The sequence below is a fragment of the Pristiophorus japonicus genome, chromosome 14 (assembly GCF_044704955.1).
Source record: "Pristiophorus japonicus isolate sPriJap1 chromosome 14, sPriJap1.hap1, whole genome shotgun sequence".
Classification (NCBI taxonomy): Eukaryota; Metazoa; Chordata; class Chondrichthyes; family Pristiophoridae; genus Pristiophorus; species Pristiophorus japonicus.
Window position 1 is genome coordinate 103,731,681 of NC_091990.1, and position 26,685 is coordinate 103,758,365.

Consider the following 26,685-nt stretch of genomic DNA (forward strand, 5'->3'; position numbering starts at 1 on the left):
TTTTAATTTGCAACTACCCAGAGTTGAACTCTTTCAAATGTCCTGACCTGTGAATGGCATTTGATTGGAAATCCTTCCACCAGTGTAAGTTGTGTTGTGTTAACTGAAATGGTATATTACCTGAGGAATTAGTTTACCTGTGGACAGAGTGTCAGTGTATACTCCATTGGCCAGTGCTGCGTTCATGTACAGACCCGCATACCATAGCCGTGTGGGGTAATCGCAGACACAGACCCGCATCCCATTGCCGTGTCGGGGAATCGCAGACACACATTCCACCATTGGGCAGTGTCCCTGAACTACGTCCTTGGTTGAGATTTACTGAACAGCATTGGTCTGCTCAATGCTAGTTCAGTAAACAGTTTAGAGATTAAATGTTAAAGGCTAACAAAACACAATAAAGGCAAGTAGTACAAAATGCAAAGTATATAATCAGTTCAGTATCTATTACCGTCTGCAAGTAATTATAAATTTCTAAAAGCACTTTTCTTTTCACTCCTACTCTAGTCTGTGTGGGGCTCAGCTTTCTGTTGCTATGCTCTGTATTTACGCACAGCAGTACCTTAAATTAACAAATCATGTCACAGTCAGATTGTGGAGAAAGACTTCACTATTACAGCAAGTTGCAAATGTGATTTGCTTCTGTACAAGCATAAACCTATAGCTGCAAAATACATCACTTGGAGGGGGAATGTCTAATGTTTCAAACCTTCTGTGGAGACCCCCTCTGGGTGATGTCCAGAACCAGGGGACATAGTCTTAGGATAAGAGGTAGGCCATTTAGGACTGAGATGAGGAGAAACTTCTTCACTCAGAGAGTTGTTAACCTGTGGAATTCCCTGCCGCAGAGAGTTGTTGATGCCAGTTCATTGGATATATATTCAAGAGGGAGTTAGATATATCACTTGGATATATCTCCAGAGATATATCACCTGGGGGGGGGGGGGGGGGGTCTCCCCAGAGAGGTACATTACCCAGGAGTGGGGTGGGTCCTCCCCAGAATTGTACATCATCCAGAGGGGGAGGGTCTTCCCAGTATGGTACATCACCTGGAAGGGGGGGGGGGGTGGTCTCCAGATAGGTACATAGAAAACAGGTGCAGGAGTAGGCCATTCGGCCCTTCGAGACTGCACCGCCATTCAATAAGATCATGGCTGATCATTCCCTTAGTGGCCCTTTCCTGCTTTCTCTCCATACCCCTTGATCCCCTTAGCCGTAAGGGCCATATCTAACTCCCTCTTGAATATATATCCAATGAACTGGCATCAACAACTCTCTGCGGCAGGGAATTCCGCAGGTTAACAACTCACTGAGTGAAGAAGTTTCTCCTCATCTCAGTCCTAAATGGCCTACCTCTTATCCTAAGACTATGTCCCCTTGTTCTGGACATCACCCAGAGGGGGTCTCCACAGAAGGTTTGAAACATTAGACAAAAAGTACAGTAACTTCTTAAACAAGAGAATTTCCAAAGGGAAGGAATTTGGATCAGAATATGGCAAATTGTGTAGAAGGTGTAAAACATTTTCTACATAATGAGATTGTGGTGTTACACAGCGTCGACGATGACTGGTGCCAGGTACTCGGAATGCCTGATGCCGAAGGAGAACGCGGGAGCCACATTGCGGTTTACCACCACCTGTGTGTGAGGTCAGAGAGAGGCATTGTGATCAATTGCAGGCCAGGAAGGCGGGCATTTCATATTTATAGTTAGTTTCATTCTAGGTAACTGAATAATAAGAATATTGGTTAGATCAAAACTGCCTTTTTAAACAAACATGTTCTCCAATTATAAAGTGAATAAAAACTACAATGCTCCACGATCCTCTTAAACAATTCAATGTATCTCAAATGGTTTTACATAGAATGTAAAGCACAGGAAGAGGCTATTCGACCCATTTGTTCTGTGCTGGCGATTGTGCTCCATATGAGCCTTTCTCGCCCTTTAATAAATGCAGAATTTTTTCTTTGAAAAAGATTTGCATTTCTGTAGCATCTTTCACGATCATCAGACGTCTCAAAGCGCTTTACAGCCAATGATGTACTTTAGAAGTGCAGTCACTGTTGTAATGTGGGAAATGTGGCAGCCAATTTGCACACAGCAAGCTCCCACAAACAGCACTGTGATAATGACCAGATAATCTGTTTGTGTTGTGTTGTTTGAGGGATAAATATTGGCCAGGACACTGGGAAGAACTGCCCTGCTCTTCGAAATAGTGCCATGGGATCTTTTACACCCACCTGGGAGGGCAGACGGGTTCTAGTCTCTCCAGCCAGGGGAAACAACCTCTCAGCATCTACCCTCTCAATCCCCCTCAGAATCTTTTATGCTTCAATGAGATCACTCCCATTCTTCTCAACTTGAGAGTATAGGCCCAATCTATTCAGTTCCAGCTCCTTTCCCTTTTGCAGACCACATAAGCTATACCTGGGGCCATGGGAAAAGAGGTGGGATCAGAGAATGCTGGCCCAGAAACACGGGCGGAAACCGCCGAGTGCATGCAGAAATCAAGCGCAGGCAGCGGAAAGAGCGTGCCACCCACCCTTTCCCTCAATGACTATCTGTCCCACTTGTGACCGGGACTGTGGTTCTCATATTGGACTGTTCAGCCACCTAAGGACTCATTTTAAGAGTGGAAGCAAGTCTTCCTTGATTCCGAGGGATTGCCTATGATGATGACGACATATGGCATTGAATTTGCTGAGTCCGCTTAAAGCTGGGCCAGCTCTCAAAGTAATGGAATGGTGGAAAACGATTCTAAATCCACCACTGTTGGCTAAATCCGAGTCGTCTTGTATTCTAGTGTTAATCTAATTCTCTGCCTAATTTTGTAAATTAACTTTTCTTAGTTGCATCTTGCAGAATCTCTGGTATTTCCGGTGATTTGAATAAACTGAAAATGAGCTGGGAATTCTACGTAAATTCCAGTCTGCTCTTTACTGCCATTTGGAATTTGTTAACTGCAGGCTTCCCTCCGCTTGGTCACTTGGAAAGGATTTTGCTCTCAGCAAAACTGAGAACACCACCATTATGGGCAGTTAGAGAGTGCTTTACGCGGAACACTCCTGCACAGTCACAGCGTCTCACCCCTTCCCTTGTGTATTTTATGTTTTACATCCAATTCAGATGGTGGCGGAGCAAATACAAACGGCACTGCCATAATGGCCAGATAATCAGTTTCAGTGATGTTGGTTGAGGGGTAAATATTGTCAGTAATAAACAATAGTGTTCACGCTCAGGCCAACATCTCCAGCATCGAAGCATTGACCACACTCGAGCAGCTTTGTTGGGCGGGCCACATCGTCCATATGCCCGACACGACTTCCTAAGCAAGTGCTCTACTCTGAACTCCTACACAGCAAGCAAGCCCCAAGTGAGCAGAGGAAACGCTTCAAGGACACCCTCAAAGCCTCCTTGATAAAGTGTAACATCCCCACCGGCACCTGGGAATCCCTGGCCCAAGACCGCCCAAAGTGGAGGAAGAGCATCCAGGAGGGTGCTGAGCACCTTGAGTCTCGTCACCGAGAGCATGCAGAAAACAAGCACAGGCAGTGGGAGGAGTGTGCGGCAAACCAGACTCCCCACCCACCCTTTCCTTCAACCACTGTCTGTCCCACCTGTGACAGAGACTGTAATTCCCTCATTGGACTATACTAGTCACCTGAGAACTCACTTTGAGTGGAAGCAAGTCTTCCTCAATTTTGAGGGATCGCCTATGATGATGATGATGATTGGCCCCAGGACACTGGGGAGAACTCCCCTGCTCTTCTAATAGTGCCATGGGATCTTTTGTGTCCACCTGAGGGGGCAGACGCAGTGGGAGTGTCGGCCCGGATTATGAGCTCGAGTCTCTGGAGCGGGACTTGAACCCACGACCTCTGACTCCAAGGCGAGAAAGTTACCTGACGATGGTAGTAAGTGTCGAGCTATTCATCTCCCTTTCAAACATTCAGGATTGTGGAAACTGAGCAGAACTCGCGTCCACCTCGGGTCAGGAAATTGGAGTCTAGTTTTATTTTCACCAGTTTTGGTGTGGGATGATTGTGGCAGATTCTCTGGGCTGTGTGGACTGAAAGTAGAGTGGCAGAAGGACGAATTAGCAATTTAATTTGGCAACTCGTTGCTGCTAATTGTGGATTGACTATTCGAATTAGTCACAGATTCTGCATTTTAATTGTTTCTGCTAATATTTTCTCATCACACCTGAATTGAAAGCTATGCTAAGTGATGTCACCAAGGGACTGAGTCTGGACTCGTTACCGTTAGTAATTAACAACTTCATTTATATAGCGCCTTTAGTGTATTCAAACATCTCCGGATGCTTTACAGGAGTATTAACAAAATTCGACAAAACTTAACCAAAAGTTTGGTCAAAGATGTAGGTTTTAAGGAGTGTGGGTTAAGCACATTTGTTTACACTTAAACTTTTTAAATTGTGGGAATAGACTTGTAATTGAAAATTTAAATTTGCAAGGCGGAGAGGTTTAGGGAGGGAATTCCAGAGCTTTGGGCCTCGGCAGCTGAAGGCACGGCCGCCAATGGTGGAGCGATAGACATCGAGGATGTGCAAGAGGCCAGAATTAGAGAAGCGCAGAGATTTTGGAGGTTTGTAGGGCTGGCGTAGATTACAGAGATAGGGAGGGGTGAGGCCAAGCAGGGATTTGAAAACCAGGATGAGAATTTTAAAATCGTGGCGTTGCGGACCAGGAGCCAGTGTGGGTCAGCGAGTACAGGGGGTGAGGGGTGAACGGGACTTGGTGCGTGTTAGGACAAGGGGCAGCAGAGTTTTGACGAGTATGATTAAAAACACAGTGGGATTCACGTTACCTTCTCCGGACTGTGACTCCCAGGCCCTGGCTTTCTAGTTGAATCGCTGGGCAGCTGATTCCGGCCTATGATACTGAAGTGAGGCGGTTTGCACTTGTATAAGTTGGGATCAGTGACTCTGTATGCACCAGGTCCTGGAGTCTAAAAAAAGAAATTAAAATGGTGATGTGAAAAGGCCGTGTGACATTCTCAGCCGCCGCACTATCCAGTACGAGCTGCACAAGGAGAAACGCAACGCGTTCATGCAGCAAACATTTCCCACCCTCCTGGGACTGCCTGCCTATTGGGTACAGACATGATTACTAGCCCTACCCTGCCGTTCCTGCCAAAATTCGCTGCCTCACCGATATTTAACGCAAATAAGTGATTCATTTTGGTAGGAAGAACGAGGAGAGACAATATAAACTAAAGGGTACAATCCTAAAGGGGGTGCAGGAACAGAGAGACCTGGGGGTATACGTGCACAAATTGTTGAAGGTGGCAGAGCAGGTTGAGAAAGTAGTTTAAAAAACTTACGGGGTCCTGGGCTTCATAAATACAGGCATAACAACATTAGAAATAGCAGGAGTAGGCCATACGGCCCCTCAAACCTGCTCCGCCACTTAATACGATCATGGCTAATTCGATCATGTACTCTGGTCCATTTCCCTGCCTGCTCCCCATAACCCTTTACTCCCTTATCGGTTAAGAAACTCTCTTATCTCTGTCTTAAATTTACTCACTCCAGGAACTCAAACATGTGATCTATGCTAATACTCTGTGGTAATGATGGAGTGCTGTACTGTCACAGGTGCTGTCTTTCAGATGAGACCTTAAACTAAGGTCTGCACTCTCAAGTGGACATAAAAGAGCAGGGGAGTTCTCCCGGGTGTCCTCATAGAATCTTAGAAACGTACAGTACAGAAGGCGCCCATTCAACCTGTCTGATTTGTGCTGGCTCTGTGAAAGAGCTGTCGCACTTAGTCCCACATCCTCAGCTTTTGTCCATAACCCTGTCAGCTCCTCCTCCTCAAGCACCTATCCAACTCCCTTTTACAATTATTGATGGAATGAGCTTCCGTCACCTGTAGCGTGTTCCACATCTTTTCTTCCCATCTCCCCTCTAGACCTTAAGGTCCTGACCAACATTTATCCCTCAACCAACATCGCTAAAGCTGATTATCTGCTGTTTGTCCCCCCCCCCCCCCCATATAGGCCCCAAGTTTCCACATGATTTGCTCCTGATTTTTAGGAGCAACTGGTGTAGAACGGAGTATCTTAGAAATAGGAATTCTCCACATTTAGTTTGCTCCAGTTCTAGTCAGTTAGAACAGTTTCACTTTGGAACAGAATTTTTTTTTCAAAAGGGGGCGTGTCCGGCCACTTACACCTGATTTCAAAGTTTCGCGAGTGAAAACTTACTCCAAACTAACTTAGAATGGAGTAAGTGAAGATTTTTGTACGCTCGAAAAAACCTTGTCTACACTTTAGAAAATCAGGCGTAGGTTACAAATCAGGCATAGGGAATAGGGGGAGGGGGGTTTAAAGGGAAGTTTACAAACATTAAACACTTCAGTTTTACAAATAAAGACCCATCATCAATAATAAATGATAAATACATCAAGAAATCAACCAATAAATCAATCAAAAAAAATTAATAAGAAATAATTTTTTTTTTTAAATCAGTAAATGAAACATTTTCTACTTACCGACTGCAGCACCGGGAGCCCTCCAACAGCGTGCTGGGATGCCCCCTCAGTGTGTCTCTGTCAGTGTCTCTATCTCTCTGTCTGTCTGTCAGTGTCTGTTTCTGACAGCGAGAGGAGGGGGGTAGAGGGAGAGAGGGGGGAGGGGGAGCAGAGGGAGGGATGGGGAGGGGGGGAGAAAGGAGATGGGGTGGAAGGAGATTGGGTGGGGGGGGGGGAAGGGAGAAGGAAGGAGAAGGGGGGGAAGGGAGAAGGGGGGGAAGGGAAAAGGGAGGGGGGGAGGGAAGGGGAAGGAGAAGGGGGGTGTGAAACGGTGTCTGGTCCGGTCCGGGGGCGGGAAGCAGAGTCGAGTCGGGACGTGGGAGGAGCCATATTCACGCAGCCCCAGTGAGGCCATTGGGCCAGGGCTAGGGGCTGCGTGCTTCGGGCCCCTCCCACGCAGTTTCGGGCGCCTGGAGCTACTGCACTTGCGTGCCCACTGTAGCGCGCATGTGCAGAGGTCCCGGCACTGTTTTCAGCGCAGGGACCTGGCTCCGCCCCCCTACAGCTCCTGCTGCGCTGCGCCGAGGGCCAGAGGACCTGCGGGGAGGTGGAGAATACGGAGGGTTTTTTTAGGCACACTTTGTGGTGCGAAAAACGGGCGTCCAGGTCGGGACTGCGCCGTTCTAGGCGCGGCTTGAAACTTGGGCCCATAGCTCCCACAATGAACCCACAATCTTCTTCATCTAGAGGTGAGCCACAGCTGGCACCAATTCCTTTTCTACAATTCTGGATGGATTAGTGGGAGTTCCTGTCTCACCCTGCAGGGCGTTTCTGTGCTGTGCTGGATGGGTGTTCCTGTCTAACATTGCAGAGCGGTTCAGTGTGAATGCTGCTTTGTACACCAGTCACTGCTTTGATACTTGCTGTCACTTATTGGAAAAGTTGCCATTTGACCCAAAGTATCGTCTTACATTTGCACTAATTTTCCACTTGCAACAGCAAAGCAAACTAGGGCGAATCCTTCCTGTAGCGGCTCGCAAGTCCAAATCTAAATTTTTAATCAAATCTCACCCTGAACAAGAGAGCTAGCATTAACATAGAAACATAGAAACATAGAAAATAGGTGCAGGAGCAGGCCATTCAGCCCTTCTAGCCTGCACCGCCATTCAATGAGTTCATGGCTGAACATGAAACTTCAGTACCCCCTTCCTGCTTTCTCGCCATAACCCTTGATCCCCCGAGTAGTAAGGACTTCATCTAACTCCCTTTTGAATATATTTAGTGAATTGGCCTCAACTACTTTCTGTGGTAGAGAATTCCACAGGTTCACCACTCTCTGGGTGAAGAAGTTTCTCCTCATCTCGGTCCTAAATGGCTTACCCCTTATCCTCAGACTGTGACCCCTGGTTCTGGACTTCCCCAACATTGGGAACATTCTTTCTGCATCTAACCTGTCTAAACCCGTCAGAATTTTAAACGTTTCTATGAGGTCCCCTCTCATTCTTCTGAACTCCAGTGAATACAAGCCCAATTGATCCAATCTTTCTTGATAGGTCAGTCCCGCCATCCCGGGAATCAGTCTGGTGAACCTTCGCTGCACTCCCTCAATAGCAAGAATGTCCTTCCTCAAGTTAGGAGACCAAAACTGTACACAATACTCCAGGTGTGGCCTCACCAAGGCCCTGTACAACTGTAGCAACACCTCCCTGCCCCTGTATTCAAATCCCCTCGCTATGAAGGCCAACATGCCATTTGCTTTCTTAACCGCCTGCTGTACCTGCATGCCAACCTTCAATGACTGATGTACCATGACACCCAGGTCTCGTTGCACCTTCCCTTTTCCTAATCTGTCACCATTCAGATAATAGTCTGTCTCTCTGTTTTTACCACCAAAGTGGATAACCTCACATTTATCCACATTATACTTCATCTGCCATGCATTTGCCCACTCACCTAACCTATCCAAGTCACTCTGCAGCCTAATAGCATCCTCCTCGCAGCTCACACTGCCACCCAACTTAGTATCATCCGCAAATTTGGAGATACTGCATTTAATCCCCTCGTCTAAATCATTAATGTACAATGTAAACAGCTGGGGCCCCAGCACAGAACCTTGCGGCACTCCACTAGTCACTGCCTGCCATTCTGAAAAGTACCCGTTTACTCCTACTCTTTGCTTCCTGTCTGACAACCAGTTCTCAATCCACGTCAGCACACTACCCCCAATCCCATGTGCTTTAACTTTGCACATTAATCTCTTGTGTGGGACCTTGTCGAAAGCCTTCTGAAAGTCCAAATATACCACATCAACTGGTTCTCCTTTGTCCACTTTACTGGAAACATCCTCAAAAAATTCCAGAAGATTTGTCAAGCATGATTTCCCTTTCACAAATCCATGCTGACTTGGACCTATCATGTCACCATTTTCCAGATGCACTGCTATGACATCCTTAATAATTGATTCCATCATTTTACCCACTACTGAGGTCAGGCTGACCGGTCTATAATTCCCTGTTTTCTCTCTCCCTCCTTTTTTAAAAAGTGGGGTTACATTGGCTACCCTCCACTCCATAGGAACTGATCCAGAGTCAATGGAATGTTGGAAAATGACTGTCAATGCATCCGCTATTTCCAAGGCCACCTCCTTAAGTACTCTAGGATGCAGGCCATCAGGCCCTGGGGATTTATCTGCCTTCAATCCCATCAATTTCCCCAACACAATTTCCCGACTAATAAAGATTTCCCTCAGTTCCTCTTCCTTACTAGACCCTCTGACCCCTTTTATATCCGGAAGGTTGTTTGTATCCTCCTTAGTGAATACCGAACCAAAGTACTTGTTCAATTGATCCGCCATTTCTTTGTTCCCCGTTATGACTTCCCCTGATTCTGACTGCAGGGGACCTACGTTTGTCTTCACCAACCTTTTTCTCTTTACATACCTATAGAAACTTTTGCAATCCGCCTTAATGTTCCCTGCAAGCTTCTTCTCGTACTCCATTTTCCCTGTCCTAATCAAACCCTTTGTCCTCCTCTGCTGAGTTCTAAATTTCTCCCAGTCCCCAGGTTCGCTGCTATTTCTGGCCAATTTGTATGCCACTTCCTTGGCTTTAATACTATCCCTGATTTCCCTAGATAGCCACGGTTGAGCCACCTTCCCCTTTTTATTTTTACGCCAGACAGGAATGTACAATTGTTGTACTTCATCCATGCGGTCTCTAAATGTCTGCCATTGCCCATCCACAGTCAACCCCCTAAGTATCATTCGCCAATCTATCCTAGCCAATTCTCGCCTCATACCTTCAAAGTTACCCTTCTTTAAGTTCTGGACCATGGTCTCTGAATTTACTGTTTCATTCTCCATCCTAATGCAGAATTCCACCATATTATGGTCACTCTTCCCCAAGGGGCCTCGCACAATGAGATTGCTAATTAATCCTCTCTCATTACACAACACCCAGTCCAAGATGGCCTCCCCCCTAGTTGGTTCCTCAACATATTGGTCTAGAAAACCATCCCTTATGCACTCCAGGAAATCCTCCTCCACCGTATTGCTTCCAGTTTGGCTAGCCCAATCTATGTGCATATTAAAGTCACCCATTATAACTGCTACACCTTTATTGCATGCACCCCTAATTTCCTGTTTGATGCCCTCCCCAACATCCCTATTACTGTTTGGAGGTCTGTACACAACTCCTACTAACGTTTTTTGCCCTTTGGTGTTCTGCAGCTCTACCCATATAGATTCCACATCATCCAAGCTAATGTCTTTCCTAACTATTGCATTAATCTCCTCTTTAACCAGCAATGCTACCCCACCTCCTTTTCCTTTTATTCTATCCTTCCTGAATGTTGAATACCCCTGAATGTTGAGTTCCCAGCCCTGATCATCCTGGAGCCACGTCTCCGTAATCCCAATCACATCATATTTGTTAACATCTATTTGCACAATTAATTCATCCACCTTATTGCGGATACTCCTTGCATTAAGACACAAAGCCTTCAGGCTTGTTTTATTAACACCCTTTGTCCTTTTAGAATTTTGCTGTACAGTGGCCCTTTTTGTTCTTTGCCTTGGGTTTCTCTGCCCTACACTTTTCCTCATCTCCTTTCTGTCTTTTGCTTTTGGCTCCTTTTTGTTTCCCTCTGTCTCCCTGCATTGGTTCCCATCCCCCTGCCATATTAGTTTAAATCCTCCCCAACAGCACTAGCAAACACTCCCCCGAGGACATTGGTTCCAGTCCTGCCCAGGTGCAGACCGTCCGGTTTGTACTGGTCCCACCTCCCCCAGAACCGGTCCCAATGCCCCAGGAATTTGAATCCCTCCCTGCTGCACCACTGCTCAAGCCACGTATTCATCTGCGCTATCCTGCGATTCCTACTCTGACTATCACGTGGCACTGGTAGCAATCCCGAGATTACTACTTTTGAGGTCCTACTTTTTAATTTAGCTCCTAGCTCCTTAAATTCGTTTCGTAGGACCTCATCCCTTTTTTTGCCTATGTCGTTGGTACCAATGTGCACCACGACAACTGGCTGTTCTCCCTCCCATTTCAGAATGTCCTGCACCCGCTCCGAGACATCCTTGACCCTTGCACCAGGGAGGCAACATACCATCCTGGAGTCTCGGTTGCGGCCGCAGAAACGCCTATCTATTCCCCTCACAATTGAATCCCCTATCACTATCGCTCTCCCACTCTTTTTCTTGCCCTCCTGTGCAGCAGAGCCAGCCACGGTGCCATGAACTTTGCTGCTGCTGCCCTCCCCTGATGAGTCATTCCCCTCAACAGTACCCAAAGCGGTGTATCTGTTTTGCAGGGGGATGACCGCAGGGGACCCCTGCACTACCTTCCTTGCTCTACTCTTCCTGCTGGTCTTCCATTCCCTATCTGGCTGTGGACCCTTTCCCTGCGGTAAGACCAACTCACTACACGTGATACTCACGTCATTCTCAGCATCGTGGATGCTCCAGAGTAAATCCACCTTCAGCTCCAATTCCGTAACGCGGACCGTCAGGAGCTGGAGGCGGATACACTTCCCGCACACATAGTCGTCAGGGACACCGGAAGCGTCCCTGAGTTCCCACATGGTACAGGAGGAGCATAACACCCGACCGAGCTCTCCTGCCATGACTTAACCCTTAGATACACTTAAACTGGTAATAACAATGTTAAAAGTTACTGACCAATATAAGAAGAAAAAGAAAAGCTACTCACCAATCACCAGCCAATCACTTACCCCCTAGGCTGTGACGTCACCTTTGTTTTTTTGCCTTCTCCCTGTAGCTGCACCGGTACGCCTCTCGCCGACCCCGGACTCGCGCTGCTCCGAGCTCCCGCCTCCTCGACTGACTGCTCCGAGCTCCCGCTGGCCTTTATAGGCCTCTCGCCGACCCCGGACTCGCGCTGCTCCGAGCTCCCGCCTCCTCGACTGACTGCTCCGAGCTCCCGCTGGCCTTTATAGGCCTCTCGCCGACCCCGGACTCGCGCTGCTCCGAGCTCCCGCCTCCTCGACTGACTGCTCCGAGCTCCCGCTGGCCTTTATAGGCCTCTCGCCGACCCCGGACTCGCGCTGCTCCGAGCACCCGCTGGCCTTTATAGGCCTCTCGCAGACCCCGGACTCGCGCTGCTCCGAGCTCCCGCTGGCCTTTATAGGCCTCTCGCAGACCCCGGACTCGCGCTGCTCCGAGCTCCCGCCTCCTTTTATTTATATAGTGCCTTTAACAGTGAAACGTCTTAAGGCGCTTCACAACAGTCTTACAACACGTTGACCAGGGAGGAAAGAGAGAACAAGCGGGAGAAGGAAGTGTAAAAGAAGTCCAAGGCTGGGGTCTGAAGCGGCAGCCAATCTGCAGATAGACATAGGCTGCTGACCTAACGTAACACGTTCTCGTGATTCCCAAAGCAATTCATTACTTTTGAAGTGCAGTCACTGTTACATTGACAAATGTGGCAGCCAATGTTTACACAGCTCGCCCATTCAGGAGGGAAATCAGGAAGCACTTTTTCACACAGTGGTAAAAATCTGCAACTCTCTCCCCCAAAGGCTGGGGATGCTGGGGGGCAATTGGAGTGTTCAAGACTGAGATTGAATGATCTTTGTTGGCTACGGGTGTCAAGGTAAATGGAGTTAAGATACAGATCAGCAATGTTCTAACTGAATGGCGGAACAGGCTCGAGAGGCCGAATGGCTTCCTCCTGTTCCTTTCTTCCTAAGATCCCACAAACAGCAATGAAATAATGAAGGGAATAGACGATGTTCCAGCTGACAGTTTATTTCAATTAAATAGGTTCGGCAGGACCAGGGGTCACAAATTTAAGTTGTATAAGGCTAGATTCAGGTTAGATGTCAGGTGGTGGTTCATTTCTCAGAGAATAGTAGACCTCAGGAACAAGCTGCCGTTTCATGTGGTGGATGCAGACTCACTGAACATCTTCAAGCCAAAGCTGGATTTGTTTCTGGCTGGGGCAGAGATTAACTCTTACAGAAGGTAGGTACTGCAGGGAATTCAAGGCCAGAGTGGTGATCTGGACTAGTGTTGATCGCCTAGATGGGGCAGAGAGGAATTTCCCCCCAAATTGGCCTGGCTTTTTATCTGGTTATTTTGCCTCTCCCATGAGATCACATGGTTTTGGGTGAGGTGGAGTGTATATGTTGTGATACTTGGGCTATCGCGATAGTGTGGGACAGGCTCGATGTACCAGATGGTCTTTACCTGTCCGCCATTGTTCTTATAATGTTGCCAAAAAGAGCAGTACGCCTGAGAATTGGGAGGATTTTAGAATTCAGAAATTGATAAAGAAAGGGTAAATAGAATATGAGAGTAAACTAGCGACAGACATAAAAATAGACTGCAAAAGCTTCTATTGGTATGTGAAAGATCAGTAAAAGTAAATGTGAGTTCCTTACAGGCTGAGACAGGAGAAATTATAATGGGGAATACAAGTTATACAATGTACAGTACAATATATAAATACAAGTTGTTGTTGAATAAGGAAATGGCAGAGAAATTAAACAAATACTTTGTGTCTGTCTTCACGGAAATAGTGGAGAACCAAGGGTCTAGCGAGAATGAGGAACTGAAAGAAATTAGTATTAGTAAAATAATAGTACTGGAGAAATTAATGGAACTGGAAGCCAATAAATCCCCTGGACCTGATGGCCTACATCGTAGGGTTTTGAAAGAAGTGGCTATAGAGATAATGGATGCATTGGTTGTCATCTTCCAAAATTCCATAAGTTCCCGTGGATTGGAAGATAGCAAATGTAACCCCGCTATTTAAGAAAGGAGGGAGAGAGAAAACGGGTAACTACAGACCAGTTAGCCTGACATCAGTAGTAGGTGTAATGCATGCCCCTGTGAGCATGCTCACAGGTTTATAAAGCTGTTGCATTGTGAGTGGCTTAACCAGTCACATGATGTTCATAAGACTCAGTGTGTACCACAAGGATCAGTGCTTGGGCCCCAGTTATTATCACAATCTATATCAATGATTTGAATGAGGGGACCAAATGTAATATATCCAAGTTTGCTGGTGATACAAAGCTAGGAGGGAATGTAGGTTGTGAGGAGGATGCAAAGAGACTTCAAGGGGATATAGACAGACTAAGTGAGTGGGTAAGAACATGGCAAAAGGAATATAATGTGGAGAAATGTGAAGTTATCCATTTTGGTAGGAAAAATAGAAAAGCAGAGTATTTTTTAAATGGTAAGAGATTGGGAAATGTTGGTGTTCAGAGGGACCTGGGTGTCCTTGTACATAAATCACTGCAGGAACAGCAAGCAATTAAGAAAGCAAATGCTATGTTGGCCTTTATTACAAGAGGATTTGTGTTTAAGAGTAAAGATGTCTTACTACAATTATATAGGGCCCTGGTGAGACTGCACCTGGAGTATTGTGTACAGTTTTGGTCACCTTACCTAAGGAAGGATATACTTGCAATTGAGGGAGTGCAACAAAGGTTCACCAGACTGGTTCCTGGGATGGGGGGATTGTCCTATGAGGAGAGATTGAGTAAACTCGGCCTATATTCTTTAGAGTTTAGAAGAATGAGATGCGATCTCATTGAAACATACAAAATTCTTACAGGGCTTGACAGGATAGATGCAGGGAGAATGTTTCCTCTGGCAGGGGAGTCTAGAACCAGGAGTCACAGTCTCAGAATAAGGGGTCGGCCATTTAGGACTGAGATGAGGAGAAACTTCACTCAGTGGGTGGTGAATCTTGGGAATTCTCTACCACAGAGGGCTGTGGAGGCTGAGTATATTCAAGGCTGAGATTGATAGATTTTGGATATTAAGGGAGTCAAGGGATATGGGGATTGTGCAGGAAAGTGGAGTTGAGGTGGAAGATCAGCCATGATCTTATTGAATGATGGAACAGGCTCGAGGGGCTGAATGGCCACCTCCTGCTCCTGTTCTGATGTACTGACACCTGGTCGGTATTGCGTTGTCTGCTCCCAGCCACTATCATTTGCCTCCACGTCCCTGGGCTGTGGAGAGGGACGGTGCTGGGCGCCCTGGGCTGGGCTGGGCAGGACGGGACGGTGCGGGGCGCCCTGGGCTGGGCTGGGCAGGACGGGACGGTGCGGGGCGTCCTGGGCTGGGCTGGGCAGGACGGGTCGGTGCGGGGCGCCCTGGGCTGGGCAGGACGGGACGGTGCGGGGCGCCCTGGGCTGGGCTGGGCAGGACGGGACGGTGCGGGGCGCCCTGGGCTGGGCAGGACGGGACGGGACGGTGCGGGGCGTCCTGGGCTGGGCAGGACGGGTCGGTGCGGGGCGCCCTGGGCTGGGCAGGACGGGACGGTGCGGGGCGTCCTGGGCTGGGCTGGGCAGGACGGGACGGTGCGGGGCGCCCTGGGCTGGGCAGGACGGGTCGGTGCGGGGCGCCCTGGGCTGGGCAGGACGGGACGGTGCGGGGCGTCCTGGGCTGGGCTGGGCGGGACGGTGCGGGGCGTCCTGGGCTGGGCTGGGCAGGACGGGTCGGTGCGGGGCGCCCTGGGCTGGGCAGGACGGGTCGGTGCGGGGCGCCCTGGGCTGGGCAGGACGGGACGGTGCGGGGCGTCCTGGGCTGGGCTGGGCGGGACGGTGCGGGGCGTCCTGGGCTGGGCTGGGCAGGACGGGTCGGTGCGGGGCGCCCTGGGCTGGGCAGGACGGGACGGTGCGGGGCGCCCTGGGCTGGGCAGGACGGGACGGTGCGGGGTGTCCTGGGCTGGGCTGGGCAGGACGGGTCGGTGCGGGGCGCCCTGGGCTGGGCAGGACGGGACGGTGCGGGGCGCCCTGGGCAGGACGGGACGGTGCGGGGCGCCCTGGGCAGGATGGGACGGTGCGGGGCGCCCTGGGCTGGGCAGGACGGGACGGTGCGGGGCGTCCTGGGCTGGGCTGGGCTGGGCAGGACGGGTCGGTGCGGGGCGCCCTGGGCTGGGCAGGACGGGACGGTGCGGGGCGTCCTGGGCTGGGCTGGGCAGGACGGGTCGGTGCGGGGCGCCCTGGGCTGGGCAGGACGGGACGGTGCGGGGCGCCCTGGGCAGGACGGGACGGTGCGGGGCGCCCTGGGCAGGATGGGACGGTGCGGGGCGCCCTGGGCTGGGCAGGACGGGACGGTGCGGGGCGTCCTGGGCTGGGCAGGACGGGTCGGTGCGGGGCGCCCTGGGCTGGGCAGGACGGGACGGTGCGGGGCGTCCTGGGCTGGGCTGGGCAGGACGGGACGGTGCGGGGCGTCCTGGGCTGGGCAGGACGGGACGGTGCGGGGCGTCCTGGGCTGGGCTGGGCAGGACGGGACGGTGCGGGGCGTCCTGGGCTGGGCAGGACGGGTCGGTGCGGGGCGCCCTGGGCTGGGCAGGACGGGACGGTGCGGGGCGTCCTGGGCTGGGCTGGGCAGGACGGGTCGGTGCGGGGCGCCCTGGGCAGGATGGGACGGTGCGGGGCGCCCTGGGCAGGATGGGACGGTGCGAGGCGCCCTGGGCAGGACGGGACGGTGCGGGGCGCCCTGGGCTGGGCAGGACGGGACGGTGCGGGGCGTCCTGGGCTGGGCAGGACGGGACGGTGCGGGGCGTCCTGGGCTGGGCTGGGCAGGACGGGTCGGTGCGGGGCGCCCTGGGCTGGGCAGGACGGGACGGTGCGGGGCGCCCTGGGCAGGACGGGACGGTGCGGGGCGCCCTGGGCAGGATGGGACGGTGCGGGGCGCCCTGGGCTGGGCTGGGCAGGACGGGTCGGTGCGGGGCGCCCTGGGCTGGGCAGGACGGGACGATGCGGGGCGCCCTGGGCAGGACGGGACGGTGCGGGGCGCCCTGGGCAGGATGGGACGGTGCGAGGCGCCCTGGGCTGGGCAGGACGGGACGGTGCGGGGCGCCCTGGGCTGGGCTGGGCAGGACGGGTCGGTGCGGGGCGCCCTGGGCGGGACGGTGCGGGGCGCCCTGGGCTGGGCAGGACGGGACGGGAAGGTGCGGGGCGCCCTGGGCAGGATGGAACGGTGTGGTGCGGGACGCCCTAGGTGTGACGGTGTGGGGCCCCCTGGTCTGGATGGGATGGGATGGGACGGTGTGGTGCAAGGCCCCCTGGGCTGTGGAGAGAGAGGGTGCAGGATCCCCTGGGCTGGACGGGACGGGACAGGGCGGGGCCCCCTGGGCTGGACGGGACGGGACGGTGCGATGCGAGGCCCCCTGGGACGGTGGGCTGCGGGGTTGTGCGGCTGGAGACCTGTGCACAGTCGCGTCCGAGAACAACAGCTCATCATTGAGCTGTGTGTTGTGATGTGATGGGAACACCACTACCTCCACTTTCCCCTCCGAGTCACAGTCCACCTCCACTTGGAAATATATCGGCCATTCCTTCATCGTGCGCACTCCCATTAAGGTTGAGAGGAGATTTGATAGAGATGTTGAAAATCATGAGGGGTTAGAGTAGTTAGAGAGAATCTGTTCCCATTGGTGGAAGGGTGGAGAACCAGTGGACACGGATTTAAGATGATTAGCCGAAGAACCAAAGGCGACATCATGAGAAACTTTTTTAATCAGCGAGGGGTTAGGATCTGGAATTCACTGCCTGGGAGGGTGGTGGAGGCAGACTCACTTGTGGATTTCAAAAGGGAGTTGGATAAGTACCGGAAGGAAAAAAATTTGCAGAGCTTTGGAGAAAGGGCTGGGGGAAAGGGATGAGCTGAGGTGCTCTTGCAGAGAGCCAGCACGTGCTCGACAGGCCAATGGCCTCTTTCTGTGCTGTAACCGTTCTATGAACTGGCTGTGTGGCCCATGCGCTCTTTCTCCCGGGTAAAGGCCGGTGAGCAGCCTGGGCGGAATCTCCGCAATACTGCAGCTTAGCGGGAGCACTGACCGCCGCCCTCCCAAGGGCAATAAATGCCGACCTTGCCAGTGACGCCCACATCCACAGAATGATGAAATTACATGGAGGAACCTGTTTAGTGAACGGGTGTTGGTGCAGTGAACCGGGAGCGTTCTGACCCCCGGCTGGGCCTGGGCAGCCTCAGTCACTTTAGGCAGTTTGCTGCCAACATGCCCAGCCTCTCACGCCAGATGTTAACCGACGTTACTGCGGTGAAAGGGCCATTCAGCACCAGATGTGAACAGATGTTACCGCGGTGAAAGGGCCATTCGGCACCAGGTGTGAACAGATGTTACCACGGTGAAAGGGCCATTTGGCACCAGATGTAGACAGATGTTACCGCGGTGAAAGAGCCATTCGGCATCAGATGTGAACAGATGTTACCGCGGTGAAAGGGCCATTCGGCACCAGGTGTGAACGGATGTTACCGCGGTGAAAGGGCTATTCGGCACCAGATGTGGACAGATGTTACCGCGGTGAAAGGGCCATTCGGCACCAGGTGTGAACAGATGTTACCGCGGTGAAAGGGCCATTCGGCACCAGATGTGGACAGATGTTACCGCGGTGAAAGGGACATTCGGCACCAGGTGTGAACAGATGTTACCGCGGTGAAAGGGCCATTCGGCACCAGATGTGAACGGATGTTACCTTCTGGTAGTCTTGGTGGAAACTGCCGATATTATCCCGTCCGCTGAGAGAGAAATTGGCAGAAGAGGCTTTGGTGACGATGTTTGGGCCCAGGACAGAAGGCAGGAGATAGGCTGCAGGTCCTGGACCAACAGAGAAGAGCCCGTTAATGGAACACGCTCGAGACAATGGACTAAAATCAATAAGAAATTCTGCTGTTGCAAAACGATGAAATCCAACAAAACAGTATCCGATAAACACCAATTACCGGGGGGTTATTTCTGCGAGAATCTACACCACTGAGTGATGAAACTCAGCCCTGCTAATGTGGAAGAAGACAAGTTAAGTGACCACACCTGGTGACCGGTCAATCCTGAAACCTTTCGTTCTCCCGGCAATGGAGAATGCAGGAGCTGAACTGAATGCTGACCTCCCTGAGCGCTCTGGGGCGTAGGTACCTGCACACAGAACACACGTTATACCAGTCAGCACCTGCGGGAACGTCACCCGTCGGAGAGAGCAGATCGGGAACACAACTGTAACCAGGGGTGGGGGGAGCGGCACAGTATGTTGATGGGGGCGGGAGGGCACAGCACTATAACCCTGGGGTGCGGAGGGCACAGAACCAGGGGGAGGGATTGGATGGGTACAGTGTGTGTGAAAGAGTAGGGAGTTGGATGGTTGCAATGTGATGACATTCACTCACAGTTCTTGTGCCTCATGTTGGGTTCCCTGGGCTGGGGGTGTCTGGGCCGGGCTCCCTGTGCTGGGGGTCTGGGACTGGTTGGGTTCCCTGGGCTGGGCCAGGTTCCCTGGGCTTGGGGTCTGGGACTGGTCGGGTTCCCTGGGCTGGGGGTCCAGGTCAGGTTCCCTGGGCTGGAGGGTCTGGGCCAGGTTCCCTGGGCTGGGGGTCTGGGACTGGTTGGGTTACCTGGTCCAGGCGTCTGGAACGGACTGATGTCCTTGGGCCGGCCATACAGGGAATAGGCCGGAGTGCCATCTTTGCCTCTTCGGGTCAGCAGCGAGGGTATAAGGTAGGCTGGGCCCGGGGAGCTATCCACTGTGAATCGAGCATGCGTCACTCCAAAGCTGTACGCTGGAGACTTGTTCTTGGTCGCATCGTGCTGGACATAACCTAGAATGGTAAAGATCGATAATATCAGAGCCTGGCTGCTGGGGAGGAGAGGCAGAGTGACGGAGGGAGGGCGTGGGGCGGGGCGGGGTGGGGAGGGCCAGTGACTGGGGAACGGGGGGAACGATATGATGAACGATCTGATGCAGTGGGCTGGAGACCGATGGCTGCTTTTGATCCCTTTTTTCAATCTGCGTCGTTCGGCTCTCTCTGTATTGGGGCATTTATGAGACCTCACACAGCACCAGGTCACGAAAGGACCCTCATAGTGCCAGCAATGGATTTACTCTCTTGAGTGTCAACCGTGACGCAGTGAGTAGCACTCACGCCTCTGAGTCAGAAGAATATGGATTCAAGTCCAGCTCCAGAGACTTGATCCTCTACTCCAGGCTGACACTCCCACTGTTGGAGGGGTGGTACTGAGGGCGTGCCGCACTATCGGAGGGGCCGTACAGAGGAAGCGCCGCTCTGTCTGAGGGGCAGTACTGAGGGAGTACTGCACAGTCGGAGGGGCAGTACTGAGGGTGTACTGCACTGTCGGAGGGGTAGTACTTAGGAAGCACTGCACTGTTGGAGGGGCAGTACTGAGGGAGTATTGCACTGTCGGAGGGGCAGTACTGAGGGAGCGCTGCACTGTCGGAGGGGTAGTACTGAGGCTGCACTGTCGGAGGGGCAGTACTGAGGGAGTACTGCACTGTCGGAGGGGTAGTACTGAGGGAGTACTGCACTGTCGGAGGGGCAGTACTGAGGGAGTACTGCACTTTCGGAGGGGCAGTACTGAGGGAGTCTGCACTGTCGGAGGGGCAGTACTGAGGGAGCGTTGCACTGTCGGAGGGGTAGTACTTAGGAAGCACTGCACTGTCGGAGGGGCAGTACTGAGGGAGTACTGCACTGTCGGGGGGCAGTACTGAGGGAGTCTGCACTGTCGGAGGGGCAGTAATGAGGGAGTACTGCACTGTTGGAGGGGTAGTGCCGTCTTTTGGATGAGACATTAAACCATGGACTCGTCTGCCCTCTCAGGTGGATGTAAAAGATCCGATTGCACTATTTTGAAGAAGAGCTGGGGAGTTCTCCCTGGTGTCCTGGCCAATATTTATACCTAAACCAATATCACTAAACAGATAATCTGGTCATTATTACATTGCTATTGGTGGGAGCTTGCTGTGCGCAAATTGGCTGCCACATTTCCTACACTTCAAAATTACTTCACTGGCTGTAAAGCGCTTTGGGTCGTGAAACATTAAAACGTTAGAACATAAGAAATAGAAACAGGTGTCGACCATTCGGCCCCTCGAGCCTGCTCCGCCATTCAATAAGATCATGGCTGATCTTCTACCTCAACTCCACTTTCCCACACAATCCCCATATCTCTTGATTCCCAAAAATCTATTGATCTCTGTCTTGAATATACTCAACGACTGAGCATCCACAGCCCTCTGGGATAGAGAATTCTGTCTCACCAGGGCACTATATAATTGCAGGAAGACATCTTTACTCCAATCCTTTTGTAATAAAGGCCAATAAACCATCTACTTTCCTAATTCTTGATTAAAGGTGCTATAGAAATGGCAGTTCTTACTGTGCCATGGATGGATTTATTCACTGGGTGTGTTGTGGCGTAGATTGTTATTCCCATTGCAGCCAGCAGTAATGAGCAGATGTAAAATGGCTGCAGATTCACTGTCACCTGTTTTACATTATCGCAGAAAGTCATGATCAACCCCAGTTTCTTTGTTGTCCAAATTGGTCGGCAAAACAAGAGGATGTTAAATGTTGATAATTCCGTGTTAACATCGGATTTTTAAATGAATTGATAATTCGTTCTTTTGGCTCAGCTAATCTTCAGAGCAATGTTTAAGAGCGGACTGAAAATGCAGTGTCATATTTCTAGAGGTGCTGCTATTCTGTTTCACCCATACCCGGGGTTATGTCAGTCTTTATTGGAGTTGGACGTTGATCGAGCTGGACTCGAGGCAGGCTGCACATAACATGGTGTGTTGTCCTCAAAACACAGAGGCAAAGAGAGGGACACACAACAGCAAATAATAGTGGCCATGCAAATGTGTACAGAGAGACGCACAACACAGAGAGGGTTGCTATAGCGACAACATCATGAATTGCAACAGGAAGAAGTGAACTCATAGGGACAACAGTTAGAGCATGAATTGTGCCCTCCATCTCCCGATGTCTCTGTCTCTCCCTCTGCTTTCTCTGAGAGTGAAAAAGAAAATGTACAATGTGTCTAAACTAGAATGATACAGCACAGGAGGCCCTTCGAGCCCGTGCCGGTTCTGTGAAAGAGCGATTCAATCAGTCCCACTCCCCTTGCTCTTTCTCCGTAGCTCTGCAAATTTTTCCTTTTCAAGTAGTTATTCAATTCCCTTTTGAAAGTTACAATTGAATCTGCTCCCATCGTCTTTTCAAGCAGTGCATTCCCGATCACAACAACTCGCTGCGTAAAAATATTTCTCCACATCTCCCCTCTGCCCTTTTTGCCATTTATTTTAAATCTGTGCCCTCTGATTACTGACCCTCTTGCCACTGGAAACAGCGTCATTCTATCTACTCTGTCAATAGATGGAGTAATGGGAAATGTTGCAAATCCATTTAAGAGCCCCTTGCTCTATTTGACAAGAGTACCAGCCTCAGCAGCTGGAGGGCGACTGCTTTTATCATTTCGGATTGAGCTAAAGTGTGTGTTGCTGCATCACAGTCGGATCCATCAATCTGGCCCATGGGGACGTGTGATCACCAGACTGACTGTGTGCTGGCCTCGCTGATCAGTGGAATGGGAGCTGTTTACGCACACATTGTTGCTACTCAGTAACAGGCTGCTAGCTCTGCAAATGTGTCCTGGAGTGAGTCTCTCTCAACTCCTCGCCCTCACACCCAGCATTTCCCTTTCTCATTTACAGAAGTGCCTTGTTCAGCCTGTTAAATCTCACACATTTGGAGTGACACCCGTTGATTTTGGTTTAACAGTGGCCTATGGTGTGGATCTCAGTTTTGAAATGTGTGTTAAATAGATTTGTAACAATCCCCATTCTCTTGGATAATAAATCCCACCAGTATCTCGCCACGCGCTGATGGGCCTTCTACTGAAGCAGGAGCATGAGGTTTGAAAAATGATGTGTGCAAACCTGTGCCGCAACAATCCACAGTCCAGCTTAATGCATCTCTTCAATTAAACCGAACTGCCTTACAACAGCAGTATAGTATAGTAGTATATTATTAGGCAAGTCCCTCGTATCGAGGATGACCTGCTTCCACACCAAAAAGGGATGAGTTCACAGGTGTCTCATGAGGGACCTAACATTAAAGGTCCTGAACTACATACTGAAGAGTGGAAGATGCCTGTGCATGGATTCTTTTAACATGTGGTGGCCATTGCACACCAGCCACCACACGGGCTTGACAGAGCTAGGTGTTGATCCAGTGGCAAGGGTTATCTAAGACGACTGGAGACCAAAGTCTGCTGCACGGACCTAGTGCGCACACATGCTCTTGCTATCCATAGATCGCAATGTGGGCTGGCCCGTGCTGCCCCTGGGCCCCAATCACGACGCTCCTGGGCCCCGATCTCTCACTGCTCCTCCGCCCCGATCAAAAATGGAGCAGTCAGAAATAGGACATCAATTAGTTTCTTGGAGACATCAAATATCAAATAACACTGTTATTTGAAATATCAAAATATTGAACTCCAGCCTAGTTGAAGGGTTATTAACATCAACAGAAACAAACACCTTGCATTTATATAGCGCCTTTAACGTAATAAAACAACCCAAGGCAATTCACGCGACACTTATCAAAATACAATTTGACCCTGAGCCACATGCAGAGATATTCGGACAGGGGACCAAGGGCAGAGAGGATTATGGAGGGAAGGGAACTAGTCATTTATTTGATTTTCTGCTTATGGGATCTTACTATGTATAACTGCCTGTTGTTTTCCTCCATAGCAGTGATTGCACTTTCAGACTTGCTGAAAATGGAATAAGGATTCAATAAACGAAAGTGCTTTCTACCATTTGTAAGATGTGAGTTACTCTGATTTCTCAGTAGGCCAGAAGTTGGATGGCCTCTTGCTGTGCTCACTCCCCGGACAGGTGCAACATACAATAAGACACAGACTCTTGTTTCCACTCATAAAAAGCTCAAACATGTTTTTTTCCACCTCGGGTTATCTTTGTGTTGTTTCCCTCCTCGCCCTGTTGCCAGACCCAGGTGTCAGCCTTCATTAGTCACTCTAAACAGCGAGTGTTAGCGTGCTGCTGAACCTGGGTGGGCATCACATGCAAGCTCTGAACCTGCTCTCAACTAATGTACTCACAGCTGCAGGCCAGCTCTGGGAAACAGCTTTAAATCCTCTCCCGACCTCGGCACTGAGTCTAATTACTGAGGTGCGAATCATAGAGGTTTACAGCACAGAAAGAGGCCATTCTGCCCATCGTGTCCGCACCAGCCGACCAAGAGCTATCCAGCCTAATCCCACTTTCCAGCTCTTGGTCTGTAGGTTACGGCACTTCAAGTGCACATCCAAGTACTTTTTAAATGTGGTGAGGGTTTCTGCCTCTACCACCCTTTCAGGCAGTGAGTTCCAGACCCCCACCACCCTCTGGGTGAAGAAATTTCCCCATATCTTCCCTCTAATCCTTTTACCAATTACTTTAGATCTATGTCCCCTGGTTATTGACCCCTCTGCTAAGGGAAATAGGTCCTTCCTATCCACTCTATCTGGCCCTCATAATTTTATACACCTCAATTAAATCTCCCCTCAGGCTCCTCTGTTCCAAGGAAAACAGCCCCAACCTATTCAATCTTTCCTCATAGCTAAAATTCTCCAGTCCAGGCAACATCCTTGTAAATCTCCTCTGCACCCTTTCCAGTGCAATCACATCTTTCCAGTTAAGTGGTGACCAGAACTGCACACAGTACTCTAGCTGTGGCCTAACTAGTGTTGTATACAGTTTTACCATAACTTCCCTGCTCTTGTATTCTGTGCCTTGGCGAATAAAGGAAACCACTCCTTATGCCTTTTTAACTACCTTCTCGACCTGTCCTGCTACCTTTAAGGATCTGTGGACTTCTCATGATCCTACCATTTCTTGTATATTCCCTTGCCTTGTAAGCGCTCCCCAAATGCATTACCTCACACTTCTCTGGATTGAATTCCGTTTGTCCTTTTTCTGCCCACCAGTCCATTGATATCTTCCTGCAGTTCGCAGCTTTCTTCCTCACGATTAGCCAAATGGCCAATTTTTGTTTCTTCTGCAAACTTCTCAATCATGTCACCTACATTGAAGTCTAAATCATTGATATATACCACAAAAAGCAAGGGACCCAGTACTGAGCCCTGCGGAACCCCACTGGAAACAGCCTTCCAGTCACAAAAACACCCATCAACCATTACCCTTTGCTTCCTGCCTCTGAGACAATTTTGGATCCAACTTGCCACTTTGCCCTGGATCCCATGGGCTTTACTTCCATGACAACTCTGCTATGTGGAACCTTATCAAAAGCCTTGCTAAAATCCATATACACTACATCATACACACTGCCCTCATCGACCCTCCTGGTTACCTCCTCAAAAAATGCGAATCTTTTCCGGTTGTTTCTGTCCTTGTGTATTAAGCTGGGGACACCACGGCTGCCGGTAGTTGTGGTGTTGGAATGGTCCGTGGACTGAAGGTCCGTCCCACAGCAGTTAGCAGACAGAGGTTGTGGCTTACGATTGGTGCAGCACCCACCTGTGGATCCAGGCAGGCCGTACTTGGGTCCCGGGCTGCTATAATAAGCAGCGATTGGTCCTCTGGGCCTATGCGGCCTCCAGCTTCCGACCCACACCCCGGAGCTCATGGCTGCAGCTCAAAGAGACAGCACCTTCGGGAGAGGGAAACACCTCATCACTTAATCAACACACCACACTGTTCAAACACGCGGCAGCAAAATCCAGGAGAAGCAAAGCCGAATTTAGAGAACTGAGATTGATTTCAATGTGATATCTACCCATAGGCAGGTATTCAGAGACTGGTATCGCCACTGCCCAGGCTGGGCAACCCAACATTGTACAGGCAGTGGGTGCAGAGACAGAATGTGATGCAGACAGACAGTGGGTGCAGACAGACAGTGCGTGCAGAAACAGACTGGGTGCAGACAGACAGTGGGTTGGGGAAAAACACCAGACTGTATTTAGGGTGCAGACAGTGGATGCAGACAGTGTTTAGGATGCAGAGACAGACAGAGTGTTTAGGGTGCAGACAGACAGACAATGGGCGCAGAGACAGACAGTGTTAAAGGTGCAGTGTTTAGGGTACAGACACGGACATACAGTGGGTGTAGAGACAGACAGACAGTGTTTAGGGTGCCGACAGGGTGGGTACTGACCCGGGCTGCAGTCGCTCGGTGCCGGGTTTCTCTCTCTCGCTGTCTCGGAATCGCGGCTCCGACAAAAAACTCAGGATCGCGGTCTCCATGGAGACACAACACAATCCCGGAGCGCCCCGCCCAGGACTCACTCCGGATCAGCGGCTCGCCCGGGACTCACTCCGGATCAGCGCCGGTCCCCGGGACTCACTCCGGAACAGCGTCGGTCCCTGGGAATCTCATTCCGCCCGCGGCTCCAGATCTAATCCCAGTATCGATCGAATCGAGGAAAACTGGAGCAGATGTGTGCCGATGTGGCTCTGATATATTGGGAGTGTGTGACTCCATGTCTCTGATAGAATCACAGCACAGGAGGAGGCCATTCGGCCCATCGAGCCTGTGCCGGATCTGTGAAAGAGCGATCCCATTAGTCCCAGTCCCCCCTGCTCTTTCCCCACAGCCCTGCACATTTCTCCTTTTCAAGTATTTGTCCAATTCCCTTTTCAAAGTTACTGTTGAATCTGTTTTCACCTTCCTCCAATTTAGAGAAATTGGATAGGATAAAACTAGACAAAGAGGATGTACTAAAAGTTTGGGAGCGCTGAAAGTAGAACAGTCACCCTGTCCAAATGGGAAGCTTCCTTGGGTACTGAGGGAAGTCGGGGTGGAAATTGTGGAGCCTTGGCAACAATCTTCTAATCCTGTTTGGATATGGGGGTGGTGCTAGTGAACTG

At 50.7% G+C, this 26,685-nt stretch overlaps 1 protein-coding gene across 1 annotated transcript; it reads right to left on the bottom strand.

Annotated features, from left to right (window-relative positions):
- Positions 1-1,388: 1,388 nt before the first annotated feature.
- LOC139280011 (ciliary microtubule associated protein 1A-like) lies at positions 1,389-26,012 on the bottom strand. Its single transcript, XM_070899428.1, has 7 exons — positions 25,973-26,012; positions 25,336-25,468; positions 19,388-19,591; positions 18,813-18,914; positions 18,478-18,599; positions 4,826-4,966; positions 1,389-1,636 (listed from the first exon to the last, which is right to left on the bottom strand). The coding sequence occupies exons 2-7, from the start codon at positions 25,442-25,444 to the stop codon at positions 1,547-1,549; spliced, it is 768 nt and encodes a 255-aa protein (XP_070755529.1). The 5' UTR covers positions 25,445-25,468; positions 25,973-26,012; the 3' UTR covers positions 1,389-1,546.
- Positions 26,013-26,685: the final 673 nt, after the last annotated feature.